The sequence below is a fragment of the Saimiri boliviensis genome, chromosome 12 (genome assembly GCF_048565385.1).
Source record: "Saimiri boliviensis isolate mSaiBol1 chromosome 12, mSaiBol1.pri, whole genome shotgun sequence".
NCBI lineage: Eukaryota > Metazoa > Chordata > Mammalia > Primates > Cebidae > Saimiri > Saimiri boliviensis.
Genome location: NC_133460.1, coordinates 87,959,235 through 87,974,989, shown reverse-complemented (window position 1 = coordinate 87,974,989; position 15,755 = coordinate 87,959,235). Strand labels below are relative to the sequence as shown.

The following is a 15,755-nucleotide window of genomic DNA, read 5'->3' as shown; positions in this document are numbered from 1 at the left end:
AAGACCAGCCTGGCCAACATGGCAAAACCCCATCTCAACCAAAAATACAAAAATTAGCCAGGTGTGGTGGTGCGCACCTATAGTCCCAGCTACTCAGGAGGCTGAGGCAGGAGAATAACTTGAACATGGGAGGCAGAGGTTGCAGTGAGTCAAGATTGTGCCACTGCATTCCAACCTGGGCAACAAGAGCAAGACTTCATCTCAAAAAAAAAAAAAAAAAACAAGAGGTGGCTGAAGGTTTGCTAGTGTTTCTAGTGCCTGTATTTACTGGTAGTAAATATATACCAAATCCAATGAAATATTACGTCTCTAACTGAGCTTCACATATCCTGGTTATATATTATGGCAGCTGAAAACTAGAAATGACTTCTTTTTTACCTTGTAGCCACAGCACACTTGAGGATATTCTTAGGTTTTGGTTAGAAACAGAGAGCTGTTTAGTGACTCCTGGACAAAAAATTGTGAGTGATCCCTTAACAGCCTATTATTTCTAAAAGCAGAAGTCAGAAGACTTGCTGTTGATTATATAAGAAGTAGACTGGGCACTGGTGGCTCATGCCTGTAATCCCAACACTTTGGGGGGCTGAGGCAGGTAGATCACAAGGTCAGGAGTTCAAGACCAGCCTGGCCAAGATGTTGAAACCCCATCTCTATTAAAAATACAAAAATTAGCTAGGTGTGGTGACGGGCACTTGTAATCCCAGCTACTTGGGAGGCTGAGGCAGAGAATTACTTGAACCCAGGAGGCAGAGGTTGCAGTGAGCTGAGATCGTGTCACTGCACTCCAGCCTGGGTTCAAGTAAGAGTGAGACTCTGTCTCAAAAAAAAAAAAAAAAGAAGTGATACCCAGGGGGACTATAATTATAATCTAGGATCTAGATTATTTTCTCTATGACCTATACGTGTGTGTGTGTGTGTGTGTGTGTGTGTGTGTGTGTGTGTGTGTGTTTTGGGCTTTTTTTGGTGACAAGGATAAGATACTGTGTTTCCCAGGCTGGACTTTTTTTTTTTTTGATATAGAGTCTCGCTCTGTCGCACATGCTGGAGTGTAGTGGCAAGATCTTGACTCACTGTGGCCTCCAACTCCCGGGTTCCAGCAATTCTCCTGCCTCTGCCTCCAGGTAGCTGGGATTATAGGTGTGCACCACCATGCCCAGCTAAATTTTTTTGTATTTTTTAGTTGAGATGGGGTTTCATCATTTTGCCCAGGCTGGTCTTGAACTCTTGGCCTCAAGTGATCCACCTACCTCAGCTTCCCAAAGTACAGGGATTACAGGTATGAATCACTGTGTCCAGCTTGTTTTTTTAATTGACAGAAATAATATATATTGGGTTGGGCATGGTGGCTTATGCTTGCACTCCCAGCACTTTGGGAGGACAAAGTGGGTGGATAGCTTGAGCCCAGGAGACTACCCTGGGCAACATGGTGGAACCCCATCTATACAAGAAATACCAAAATGAGCCAGGTGTGATAGTGCACACCTGTAATCCTAGTAGTCCTAGCTCCTAGGGAGGATCAACTGAGCCTGGGAGGTAAAGGCCACAGTGATCCGTGATTGCACCACTGCACTGAGCCTGGGTGACAGAGCAATACACTGTCTCAAAAAAAGGTAAAAATAAGTGAAATGAAGGCCAGGCATGGTGGCTCACACCTGTAATCCCAGCACTTTCAGAGGGCAAGGTAGGTGGATCCCCTGAAGTCAGGAGTTCAAGACTAGCCTGGCCAACATGATGAAACTCTGTCCCTACTAAAAATGCAAAAATCAACCAAGCGTGATAGCACACGCCTATAGTCCCAGCTACTTGGGAGGCTGAGGTGCAAGGACCACTTGAACCCAGGAAGTGGAAGTTGCAGTGAGTTGAGACCACACTACTGCACTCCAGCCTGGGTGACAGAGTCAGACTCTGTCTCAAAAAGAAAAAAAAAAAAGAAATGAAATGAAATAAATAAATTATATCAATTTACTGTGTACAACATGATGTTTCAAATATGTATACATTGTGGGATGGCAAATTAACACATTACCACACATATTTTTTGTGGTGAAAACACTTAAAATTTCTACTCAACAAGTACAGTATATTATTATTATTATTATTATTTTCCTTTTTTTTTTTTTTTTTTTATTGCATTTTAGGTTTTGGGGTACATGTGATGAACATGCAAGATTGTTGCATAGGTACACACATGGCAGTGTGCTTTGCTGCCTTCCGTCCCCTCACCTGTATCTGTCATTTCTCCCCATGCTATCTCTTCCCACCTCCCCACCCCCCGCCCCTCCCCCATTTCCCCCCAACAGACCCCAGTGTGTAGTGCTCCCCTCCCTGTGTCCATGTGTTCTCATTGTTCAACACCCGCCTATGAGCGAGAATATACGGTGTTTGATTTTCTGCTCTTGTGTCAGTTTGCTGAGAATGATGGTTAGTACAGTATATTATTAAGTACAGTCACCATTGTTGTACAACATATGTCTTCTAAGTTGATTTTGTTACTAAAAATGTGGGTTTCTTTTTTGCTTACATCATGGAATTTAAGCCTTTTTTTTTTTTTTTTTTTTTGAGAGGGAGTCTTGCCCTATCGCCAGCCTGGAGTGCAGTGGCACAATCTCAGCTCACTGCAACCTCCGCCTCCTGGGTTCAAGCCATTCTTCTGCCTCAGCCTCCCAAGTAGCTGGGACCACAGGTGCATGCCACCATGGCCAGCTAATTTTTGTATTTTTAGTAAAGACGAGGTTTCAGCATGTTGGCCAGGATGGTCTTGATCTCTTTTTTTTTTTTTTTTTTTTTTTTTTGAGACGGAGTTTCGCTCTTGTTACCCAGGCTGGAGTGCAATGGCGTGATCCCAACTCACTGCAACCTCCGCCTCCTGGGTTCAGGCAATTCTCCTGCCTCAGCCTCCTGAGTAGCTGGGATTACAGGCACGCGCCACCATGCCCAGCTAATTTTTTGTATTTTTAGTAGAGACAGGGTTTCACCATGTTGACCAGGATGGTCTCGATCTCTTGACCTCGTGATCCACCCGCCTCGGCCTCCCAAAGTGCTGGGATTACAGGCTTGAGCCACCGTGCCCGGCCAGTGGTCTTGATCTCTTGACCTCATGATGTACGTGCCTCGGCCTCCCAAAGTGCTGGGATTACAGGCATGAGCCACCGTGCCCGGCCGGAATTTAAGGCTTTTAGCACTTTGAAAATTAAATAAAATTATGTAAAGGGTGTGGTGGCTCACACCTTTAATCCGAGCTACTGTGGAGGCTGAGGTAGGAGGATCACCTAAGCTTGGGAGGTCAAGGTGGTGCTCCCGGAGAACCTCAGGAAAAAAAAAAAAAGAAGAAGATATAAAATTTGTTTTAACCTTTAATTTTCTTTTTCAGTTCTTGGCTCTCTAAATTAATATTCTCAATTACTGTATAGCTGGTAATATTCATACATTATTATTTAACCAAAATGTTAAAAGAATGGAATAGAATTATCAAATATACAGACCCATTAACTGGGGACAAAAACTGTTGAAGCCTAAATTTAAGATAGAGTAAATGAGTTACTTCTAATAGGAACAAAACATTGAGCTGGCTTACTGGTCATCAGAATATAATTCTTGGTGTCCTGCAGTCACTTGAGCCTGCTATGCTGACTTTCTTTAAACCACTCAGTTCCAGGTAGGAGACACGTGCATGGTTTTCAGATATGTGACCTTCATTTGTGGTTGTTTACTAACCGGAATGAATAATTCCCACAGGACTGTTAAATGGTAACCTACCTTTATTAAAGTTATTTGTGGCAGATTAAAATAAAAGAAGACAATTCTGAAAGTTGAAAAAATACAGATTATGTGTTCTTAAGAAAGACTTAAGTTGATTTAAAATTTAAATATCAATAATTATCCAAATGTGCTTCTTTTCCGTATAGACTACCGTGTTTCAGGGTTACTGTGGTTGATTTAGTGGTATTTACTCTTCGACGTTTTGTTGTATTTTGCTCTATAAATAATTAGTATTGTTTCATATTCTTTTGTACATCATTTGATATTCAGACCTCATTTTTCTTTTATGAAATGAAATTTAGAACATATACCTCACATTGATCACTAAAAATTCTTCTATAAGATCGTAATATTTGATTTTTCTGTTAATCTTGCCATACGAATTCCGTCTTTTTTTTTTTTTCTGAGACGGAGTTTCGCTCTTGTTACCCAGGCTGGAGTGCAATGGCGCCATCTCGGCTCACCACAACCTCCGCCTCCTGGGTTCAAGCAATTCTCCTGCCTCAGCCTCCTGAGTAGCTGGGATTACAGGCACACGCCACCATGCCCAGCTAATTTTTTGTATTTTTAGTAGAGACGGGGTTTCACCGTGTTGACCAGGATGGTCTCGATCTCCTGACCTCATGATCCACCCGCCTCAGCCTCCCAAAGTGCTAGGATTACAGGCTTGAGCCACCATGCCCGGCACGAATTCCATCTTAAAAGTTAGGTTGGCCTGGCACAGTGATTCAGCACTTTGGGAGGCCGAGGCGGGCGGATCACGAGGTCAATAGATTAAGACCATCCTGGCCATCATGGTGAAACCCTGTCTCGAACTCTGGCCTCAAGTAATCCACTTACCTCAACCTCCCAAAGTGCTGAGATTACAGGCATGAGCCACCACACTTGGCTGACAGTCATGACCTGTTGGGTAAATCCAGGTTTCTGCTCCCTCTTAGGGCTGTGTGGTGTGATGTACTGTTTCTAGGTTATGTGATTGTGTGGTTTGTTGCATTAAATGTTGTGGGTGATTATAACACAAGGACAAATATTTTGTGTATGAAAAAGGAGAAAGAGGAGTCAGTAATGATATTCTGGTATGGAAGACAAGGAGAAATTTCATACCATAATCTAAATAGCAACGTTAGAAGATGGAGCCAGTTAAGTGATATATATATATTAATAAGCTGTTGAGGATCTAACCCCATTTTAAGCCAGTGGGAAGGGAGTAGTACTTAGTGAGAGAAAGATTAAAGATTTGCATTTCTAGCTTAGCAAGTAAGTGTAGTAGAGTCTTATTAAAATGTATATATACAACAATATTCTCTCTAGAGAATTCTGTATAAAAGTCAATATATTGGCCAGGGCACAGTGTTTCACACCTGTGTTTTGGGAGGCCAAGGCAAGAGGATCACTTAAGACTAGGAGTTTGAGACCAACCTGGGCAATATAGCAAGACCCTGTCTCTACAAAAAATTTTTTTTAAAAACCAATTAGCCAGATGTGGTGGCACACACCTCTAGTCCCAGCTACTTGGGTGGCCAAGGTGGGAGGATTGCTTCAGCCTAGGAGTTTGAGTTTGCAGTGAGCTATGATTGGGCCCCAGCATTCCAGCCTGGGTGACAGAGTGACACGTTGTCTGGAGATATATCTTAGAGCTCTGCAATTACCAAAGGGCTGAAAAGACCTTGTTGAGATTGTTCATCTACAAAACAGTTTCTTTAGTGTGTACTTTACGTCAGTGTTGTACTTTGATATATATGGCATCGTTGAAAAAGATACTCCTCATAAGAGAATTTTTCACATAATGAATGATTGCCTTTTAAAGCATTAATACCTTTTAATGATTTTTATCACAGATATTTAAAAAGATGCCTACTTTCCTGGGCCATCTAATGCTAAATACATCCAACATGACTTAATTTCTTTGAGATTCAGGGAAATCATTTTGAATATCAATTATACTGTGCTATTGTCCTGCCATATCCTCTAATGCTCTTCCCATGTTACCTTATTTACTTCTATAAAAAGTTTCTAAAACTCTCTTTTCAGGAGTGTTTAATCAGTCTAAAATAAAATAGCAAAATCTAGTTTAGAAACAATTATGTTAATTTTTATCTTCATTTCTTCAGATGGTATTTTGAAGCAAGAAAGCAATCTAATACTGTCTTCATGTCCATAGGTAGATATCATCTGTGGTGATCACCTGTTGGAGCAGTATCAAACTCTAAGGGAAATCCGACGTGCAATAGGTGATGCAGCCATGCAGGTAGGTTCTAGACATTCCCATGTCTAACAGATAAGTTACTTAGTGAAAGAACAAAGTTCCATGTTATCAGTAAGTTTCCATAAATATTCTACAATTATCTTAAAATTTCCTAGACTATAGGCCGGGCGCGGTGGCTCAAGCCTGTAATCCCAGCACTTTGGGAGGCCGAGGCGGGTGGATCACAAGGTCGAGAGATCGAGACCATCCTGGTCAACATGGTGAAACCCCGTCTCTACTAAAGATACAAAAAAATTAGCTGGGCATGGTGGCACATGCCTGTAATCCCAGCTACTCAGGAGGCTGAGGAAGGAGAATTGCCTGAACCCGGGAGGCGGAGGTTGCGGTGAGCCGAGATCGCGCCATTGCACTCCAGCCTGGGTAACAAGAGCGAAACTCCGTCTCAAAAAAAAAAAAAAAAAAAAAAAAAAAAAAAAATTTCCTAGACTATAAATAATTATATTTAATATTTATCAAATGCTTACTGCATGTCAGGTGCTATTCTAAGTAGTTTAGATTAGCTTATTTATTCTTCATAATTATTCTAAGAAAGCAGGCAGTTGTTTTTTCTTTTTCATTTTAAAGATAAAGGAAACTAAAATACAGTAAGGACATGTAACTTCCTACAGTCAGTGAGTGAGACAGGGCTCAGACTCTAGGCAGTTTGATTCTAGAAGCCTTGGTTTTTTTCTCTATCCAGTGCTATAATAAAATTTTGCGGCCGGGCGCGGTGGCTCAAGCCTGTAATCCCAGCACTTTGGGAGGCCGAGGCGGGTGGATCACGAGGTCAAGAGATCGAGACCATCCTGGTCAACATGGTGAAACCCCGTCTCTACCAAAAATACAAAAAATTAGCTGGGCATGGTGGCGCGTGCCTGTAATCCCAGCTACTCAGGAGGCTGAGGCAGGAGAATTGCCTGAACCCAGGAGGCGGAGGTTGCGGTGAGCCGAGATTGCGCCATTGCACTCCAGCCTGGGTAACAAGAGCGAAACTCCCTCGCATAAAAAAAAAAAAAAAAAAAAAATTTGAAGGCTATTAAGCCAGTATATCAAAAAGGGCATTTCAAGAAAAACTTGCAAGTACTCATCAAGCTTTAGAGCAAGTTTGTCCAACCAGTGGCTCAGGATAGCTTTGAATGGGGCCCAAAAGAAATTCGTAAACTTTCTTGAAACATGGTGAGATTTTTTTTTTTTTTTTTTTTAACTATCAGCTACTGTTTGTATTAGCTTGCTTATTTATTTATTTGTTTGTTTATTTAAAACAGGGTTCTTGCTCTGTTGCCCAGGCTAGAGTACAGTGGCACTCTCTCAGCTCACTGCAGCCTCTGCCTCCCAGGTTCAAGCAGTTCTCCTGCCTCAGTCTCCCTAGTAGCTGGGATTACAGGCATGTGCCACCACACCCAGCTGATTTTTATATTTTTAGTAGAGACAGGGTTTCACCATGTTGGCCAGGCTGGTCTCGAACTCCTGACCTCAAGTGATTCACTCACCTTGCCCTCCCAAAGTGGCGGGATTACAGGCATGAGCCACACTGCGCCTGGCCTGTGTTAACATCTTTTATGTTGGCCCAACACGATTCTTCCAGTGTGGCCCAGGGAAGCCAAAAGATTGGACACCTCTACTTTAGAGATTTCAGATAGCTTTTCTTGTTTAGTAGATAACTCAAGGTGACTATTTTGATGTTTTAATTAACCTATAATGTGAGTGGGAATGTAATGTGAAGTCTCCTAGTCAAAATAATAAAAAGCAAGATAAGATCTGCAAGTTTAATGAAGAGAAAATAGGACCACATTTTCTTTTCTTTTTTTTTTTTTTTTGAGACGGAGTCTCGCTCTTGTTACCCAGGCTGGAGTGCAATGGCGCCATCTCGGCTCACCGCAACCTCCGCCTCCTGGGTTCAGGCAATTCTCCTGCCTCAGCCTCCTGAGTAGCTGGGATTATAGGCACGCACCACCATGCCCAGCTAATTTTTTGTATTTTTAGTAGAGACGGGGTTTCACCATGTTGACCAGGTTGGTCTCGATCTCTCGACCTCGTGATCCACCCGCCTCGGCCTCCCAAAGTGCTGGGATTACAGGCTTGAGCCACCGCGCCCGGCCAGGACCACATATTCTAATGTATTCCAGAACCTATAGTGGAAAATTGTTTTTTGTTTTGTTTGCCAGGCTGGAGTGCAGGGGCGCCATCTTGGCTAACTGCACCTTCCTCCTCCCGGGTTCAAGCATTTCTCCTGTCTCAGCCTCCTGAGTAGCTGGGACTACAGGTGTGCACCACCACTCCCAGCTAATTTTTGTAGTTTCAGTAGAGATGGAATTTCACCATGTTGGCCAGGATGATCTCAATCTCTTGACCTTGTGATCCGCCCGTCTTGGCCTCCCAAAGCGCTAGGAATATAGGCATGACCCACTGGGCCTAGCTGGAAAATTGTTTTAAGAACTATATGACTCTGAGAAGCTTATGAAATACTAATGAAGATTTGATGAACTCTCAAACTAAGTGTTTGTTTGCTAGAAATACAATTCTTGGGAAGAAAAAAGGGGCTTCAGGGCCGGGCGCGGTGGCTCAAGCCTGTAATCCTAGCACTTTGGGAGGCTAAGGCGGGTGGATCACAAGGTCAAGAGATCGAGACCATCCTGATGGTGAAACCCTGTCTCTACTAAAAATACAAAAAATTAGCTGGGCATGGTGGTGCGTGCTTGCAATCCCAGCTACTCAGGAAGCTGAGGCAGGAGAATTGCCTGAACCAAGGAGGCGGAGGTTGCGGTGAGCCGAGATCGTACCATTGCACTCCAGCCTGGGTAACAAGAGCAAAACTCTGTCTCAAAAAAAAAAAGTGGGGGGGCTTCTATGGCAGGGTGTGGTGGCTCACATCTGTAATCCCAGCACTTTGGAGGCTGAGGTGGGCGGGTCATTGAAGTCAGGAGTTTGAGACCAGCCTGGCCAGCATGGTGAAACCTCATCTCTACTAAAAATATAAAAAACATTAGCTGGGTGTGGTGGTGGACGCCTGTAGTCCCAGCTACTTGGGAGGCTGAGGCAGGAGAATGACTTGAACGTGGGAGGTAGAAGTTGCAGTGAGCTGAGATTACACCACTGCACTCCATCCTGAGCGACATAGCAAGACACCATCTCAAAAAAAAGAAGTTGGTTGGGGGAGGCTTCTGTTGTGAGTGGCACACATAGGGCATTGTTTGCTCTTTGTGGAGAATCAACATCAAGAGATTTCAGAAGCATGATTTTTTGGTATTTGGGTAGCTGGTGATCATTGGTCCTGGAGCCCTTATTTGTTGTATAAGTTAGACAGTTGTGACTTTTTTTGTGTGTGTGTGGCAAAGTCTTGTTCTGTCACCCAGGTTGGAGTGTAGTAGTGTGATCTCAGCTCACTGCATCTCCTCCTCCTGGGGTCAAGTGATTCTAGTACCTCAGCCTCCCAAATAGCTGGGACTGTAGGTTTACCACCACACCCAACTAATTTTTGTATTTTTAGTAGAGATGGGGTTTCGCCATGTTGGCCAGGCTGGTCTTGAACTCCTGGCCTCAGTGGTCTGCCCACCTCAACCTCCCAAAGTGCTTGGATTACAAGCGTGAGCCACCACAGCTGGCTGACAGTCATGGCCTTCTGAGTAAATCCAGGTTTCTGGTTTCTGCTCCCTCTTAGGGCTCTGTGGTGTGATGCACTGTTTATAGGTTTTGTGATTATGTGGTTTGTTTTATTAAATGTTGTGGGTGATTATAACACAAGGACAAACATTTTGTGTATGTAAGTATAGAAAACATACATTAAAGATCTCTATAAATGACAAGAAATTCGGCAGGGCATGGTGGTGACTCATGTCTGTAATCCCAGCACTTTGGGAGGTGAGGTGGGAGAATCGCTTCCAGCCTGGGAGGTCTTGGCTGCAATTAGCCATGAGTGGCTCGGTACTCTAGCCTGGGCAACAGAGCAGGACCATGTCAAAAAAAAAAAAAAGAAAAGAAAAAAGAGGCCAGGTGTGGTGGCTCATGCTGTAATCCCAGCACTTTGGGAGGCAGAGGTGGGCAGATTACTTGAGATCAGTAGAGACCAGCCTGGCCAACATCCTGAAACCCCATCTCTGCTAAAAATAGAAAAAATAGCTTGGGCTGGGCACTGTGGCTCACACCTGTAATCCCAGCACTTTGGGAGGCCAAGGTGGGTGGATCACAAAGTCAGGAGTTCGAGACCAGCCTGGCCAACATAGTGAAACCCCATCTCTACCAAAACTACATGGCCAGACACGGAGGCTCACACCTGTAATCCCAACACTTTGGGAGGCCGAGGTGGGCAGATCATGAGGTCAGGAGTTTGAGACCAGCCTGGCCAATATAGTGAAACCCTGTCTCTACCAAAAAATACAAAAAATTAGCTAGGTGCAGTGGTGGGCGCCTGTGATCCCAGCTACTCAGGAAACTGAGACAGGAGAATCGCTTGAACCTGGGAGGCAAAGGTTGCAGTGAGCTGAGATCGCGCCACTGCACTCCAGCCCAGGTGACAGTGTGAGACTCTGTCTCAGAAAAAGAAAAAAAAAATACACAAATTATCCCAGCGTGGTGGCACACGCCTGTAGTCCCAGCTACTCAGGAGGCTGAGGCAGGAGAATCGCTTGAACCCAGGATGTGGAGGTTGCAGTGAGCCAAGACTGTGCCATTGCACTCCAACCTGGGTGACAGTGGACTCCACCTCAGAAAAAAAAAAATTAGCTGGGCGTGGTGGCGGGTGCATGTAATTTCAGCAACTTGGTAGGCTGAGGCAGGAGAATCACTTGAACCTGGGAGGCAGAGTTTACAAAAGTGAGCCAGGATTACACCACTGCACTCCAGCCTGGAAGAGCAAGACTCCATTTCAAAAAGAAAAGAAAAGCAATTCTTGGCCAGGCATAGTGGCTTGCTCCTGTAATTCCAACACTTTGTGGGGCAGAAATGAGGATAATTTGACCCCAGGAGTTTAAGACTAGCCTTGGCGGGCCGGGCGTGGTGGCTCATGCCTGTATTCCAAGCACTTTGGAGGCTAAGGTGGGTGGATCACCTGAGGTCGGGAGTTCAAGACCAGCCTGACCAACATCATGAAACCCAGTCTTAAAAAAAAAAAAAAGCCGGGCGCGGTGGCTCAAGCCTGTAATCCCAGCACTTTGGGAGGCCGAGGCGGGTGGATCACGAGGTCGAGAGATCGAGACCATCCTGGTCAACATGGTGAAACCCCGTCTCTACTAAAAATACAAAAAAACTAGCTGGGCGTGGTGGCGCGTGCCTGTAATCCCAGCTACTCAGGAGGCTGAGGCAGGAGAATTGCCTGAGCCCAGGAGGTGGAGATTGCGGTGAGACGAGATCGCGCCATTGCACTCCAGCCTGGGTAACAAGAGCGAAACTCCGTCTCAAAAAAAAAAAAAAAAAAACTAGCCTGGGCAATATAGCCAGTCCCCAGTCTCTACAAAGGATAGAAAAATTAGCAGACATGTTTGTGCATACCTGTGGTCCCAGTTACTGAGGAGGCTGAGGCAAGGGGATTGTTTGAGCCCAAGAGTTCAAGACCAGCTTAAGCAACAAGACGAAACCCTATCTCTATAAAAAATACAAAAATTTGGCCGGGCGCAGTGGCTCACACCTGTAATCCCAGCACTTTGGGAGGCCGAGGCAGGTGGATCACGAGGTCAAGAGATCGAGACCATCCTGGTCAACATGGTGAAACCCCGTCTCTACTAAAAATACAAAAAATTAGCTGGGCATGGTTGCGCGTGCCTGTAATCCCAGCTACTCAGGAGGCTGAGGCAGGAGAATTGCCTGAACCCAGAAGGCGGAGGTTGCGGTGAGCCGAGATCGCGCCATTGCACTCCAGCGTGGGTAACGAGCGAAACTCCGTCTCCAAAAAAAAAAAAAAAAAAAAATACAAAAATTCACCAGGTGTGGTGGTACATGCCTATAGTTCCAACTACTTTGGAGGCTGATGTAGGGGAGATTGATTGACCCAGGAGGCTAAGGTTGCAGTGATCCATGATCACACTGCTGTACTCTAGCCTGGGTGACAGAGTGAGACCCTTTTTCAAAAGAAAGGAAAAGAAAAGAAATATAATTCTTTTGTGTGTGTGTGTGTGTGTGTGTGTGTGTGTGTGTAATTGCCTATGTTCATTTGTCTCAATGGAACAACTGCTTAAAAGAAGTGTGAATATTGTGAGAACTATCTTTTTTTTCTCTTTCCTCACAATCTGGTCCCAAGAATTATTTTCTTAATGTAAATTATACAGTTCCTTGGAAGAAGCAGAATATATACACATATGCATAGTTATATGTGCATACATAATATGATATGTTTTAATTGACATAATGCAATGCATGAGTTTCAACAAATACCTAGCTGCTTAACTGAAACCCCTCCTTGACATGCAGAACATTTCTGTCACTCCCGGAGAGTTCTTTCAGCTCCTTCTCAGTTAATTATTCTCCCTACCACCAAGGCAACCATTGTTCAGCTTTTTTCACCAGAGATTAGTTTTTTTCTTTTCTTTTCTTTTCTTTCTTTTTTTTTTTTTTTTTAAGACAAAGGCTGGGCGTGGTGGCTCATGCCTGTAATCCCAGCACTTTGGGAGGCCGAGGTGAACAAATCACCTGAGGTCAGGAGTTTGAGACCAGCCTGGCCAACATGGTCAAATCCCATCTTTACTAAAAATACAAAAAATTAGCTGGGCATGATGGCAGGTACCTGTAATCCCAGCTACTTGGGAGGCTGAGGCAGGGAATTGCTTGAACCCAGGAGGCAGAGGTTACAGTGAGCCAAGATCGCGCCATTGCACTCCAGCCTGGGCAAACAAGAGTGAAACTTTGTCTCTGAAAAAAAAAAAAAAAAAAAGACAAGGTCTCACTGTTGCCCAGAGTAGAATGCAGTGGCGCAATCATGGCTCACTGTAGCCTCAACCTGGGGGTGCTCAATAGATCTTCCCACCTCAGCCTCCCAAGTAGCTGGGACTATAGACGTGCACCACCATATCTGGCTAATTTTTAAATTTTTTGTAGAGATGGGGTTTTGCCACGTTGTTCAGACTGGTTTTGAACTCCGGAGATCAAGCAATCTGCCCACCTCAGCCTCCCAAAGTGCTGGGATTACAGGTGTGAACCATCATGCCTGACCTTTGTTTTTTAAAATAACAGTTTTATTAAGTTGTAATTCACATACTGTATTAGTCCATTCTCACATTGCTCTAAAGAAATACCTGAGACTGGGTAATTTATAAATTGTCTCACAGTTCTGCAGGCTGTACAGGAGTCATAGCGGCGTAGCTTCCAATCATGGCAGAAGGCAAAGACATGACAGGAACTAGGAGCAAGAGAGAACGAGGAGGGGAAGTGTTATATACACTTTTAAACAACCAGATCGTACGAGACGTTATTTTCTTTTGTGAGGACAGTACCAAGGGAAGTGGTGCTGAACCATTCATGAGAAATCCAATCCAGTGACCCAATCACCTCCCACCAGGCCCCACCTCCAACATTGGGGATTACATTTCAACATGAAGTTTGTTTGGGACACAGATCCAAACCATGTCAATACACCCCTGCTTCCCCCAATCTCATCCTCACATTTCAAAATACAATCATGATTTCCCAATGGTTCCCCAAAGTCTTAACTTATATCCAGCATTAACTGAAAATTCCGAAGTCTCATCTGAGACAAGGCTACTCCCTACTGCCTATGAGCCTATAAAATCAAAAACAAGTTAGTTACTTCCAAGATACAAGGAGGGTATAGATATTGAGCAAATAACTCCCATTTCAAAAGGGAGACATTGGCCAAAAGAATGGGGCTACAGGCAGGTACAGTGGCTCACGCCTATAATCCCAGCATTTTGGGAGGCCAAAGCAGGAAGATCATCTAAGGTTAGGAGTTCAAGACCAGCCTGGCTTACAAGGCAAAATCCTTTCTCTAGTAAAAATACAAAGATTGCTGGGCATTGTGGCTTATGCCTGTAATCTGAGCACTTTGGGAGGCCGAGGCAGGTGGCTCATGAGGTCAGGAGTTTAAGACCAGCCTGGCCAACATAGTGAAACCCCATCTCTACTAAAAATACAAAAATTAGCTGAGTGTGGTGGTGCACGTCTGTAGTCCCAGCCACTTGGGAGGCTAAGAAAGGAGAATCGCTCGAACCTGGGAGGCAGAGGTTGCAGTGAGCTGAGACCACGCCATTGTATTCCAGCCTGGGTGAGAGTGAGACTCCTTCTCAAAAAAATAAAAATTAAAAAATTAGCTGGGCATGGTAGTATGCGCCTGTAACCACAGCTACTCGGGAGGCTGAGGCAGGAGAATTGCTTGATCCCAGGAGGCAGAGGTTGCAGTGAGCCACCATCGCGCCCCTGCACTCTAGGCCAGGTGATAGAGTGAGATACTGTCTCAAAAAAAAAAAAAGCACATTCACAAGGAGTGTTTGGTGAATAAGAAACTCTGTGGTCCACTTATTTTCTTTAAATTAAGTAATTTCACCTTAGTGTTAGATTATTAAAAAAAAATAATAATAAGCCAGCTTTAACTTAATCATTTGGCTTACTGGTTTGAAAGAACTGCAAAATTGTTTTTTTCTCCCCTTTTCAGGATGGTCTGCTTGTCCTTCATTATGGTCTTGTGGTCTCTCCTCTGAAGATAACTTGAAGATTCTAGGCATATTATGAGGGAAACAAAGGAGGCTTCTGTAGGACTGTATCTCACCAAAGATTTTAATGAATTGTAATTGCTACCACTTTGCTGTTTGAGACATAACTTACCTATTTTTAGCACCAAGAATTATAGCATTTATAAGTACAACTTGGAACGATGGAATGCATCTGTTACTAGAGACTGTATATAAAAAGCAGCCAAAACTCAGGGGAAATTTTTCAAAAATTGAATTTTAAAATTGCTTGTGATTTTAAATACTTTGTCATTGATTTTTGCTTCCCATCTTTGAGGTAGTTGGTTAATTTTCTTTGTTCAGCCATTTCAAGTTGGTAGTTGGGATGTCTGCTCTCTGGAATGGCATCAGTTGGGCAGTCATCCTTTTGGAAAAGAAGTGTGCTTTTGAATGGAAGATTCAAAGCCAGTCTTTGTTAAACTGCAGGGTGTACTCTCAGACAAAGACCAGAACTACTGGCCACTTTTGTGTGTTGCCAGCATATTTTGAACTTGTATCTTTTTAATACCAGCAACACTACAAAGAAGATGTTATTCACTTCAAAATGGATGAATTGTTATTTTGTGTGAAGAGACTCTGAGTTTATGGTCTGTGCCATAAGCTTTCAGTGTAATAAGACTTCTTTAATGTATCTTCCAACAAGGAATGCTTCTTTGTGACAATATTTTTATTTCTGACATTCATTTTATTTGGGTACATAGTGTGGTTCTTGATACCTTGCAATAGTGTTGCTTCTGAAAGTAATAAAAAATTTTAGGAGAATTTGAGAAGTTTACAGAATTACTTATTGATTGTTTTCAGTTTAATGTTTATTTTCTCATTATTTTGTCACTGGAATAAAGAATAAGGGTGTTTGAGCTCACCTCCATGCAAAGACTTCAGTTTTAAACATGATTTTGCCTGAAATTAGCATTGTGATGCTTTCTAAAAGAAATATTTTATAAACCGTATTTCACAGCAGAATTTCCAAATCTGTGTAGAGACTACTACAGAATTGGAGAAGGATTGGCAATTCTTTGTAAAGAATTTGTGAATTGTATATAAATTTCTTCTAACATTTAATAAAAATTTATTTTAACCTA

At 43.4% G+C, this 15,755-nt stretch overlaps 1 protein-coding gene and 1 non-coding gene across 2 annotated transcripts in view; both read left to right on the top strand.

Annotated features, from left to right (window-relative positions):
• The window catches only part of PCGF6 (polycomb group ring finger 6), a 48,346-nt gene extending 32,591 nt beyond the window's left edge, over positions 1 to 15,755 (top strand). The window contains exons 9-10 of the mRNA XM_010333361.3: positions 5,921 to 6,007; positions 14,598 to 15,755. Of these exons, the coding sequence (XP_010331663.2) occupies positions 5,921 to 6,007; positions 14,598 to 14,654 (144 nt within the window). The 3' untranslated portion in view covers positions 14,655 to 15,755. The remainder of the gene's footprint in view (positions 1 to 5,920; positions 6,008 to 14,597) is intronic.
• LOC120362577 (U11 spliceosomal RNA) lies at positions 9,159 to 9,286 on the top strand. Its single transcript, XR_005578436.1, has one exon. It is a non-coding gene; the product is annotated as a U11 spliceosomal RNA (small nuclear RNA).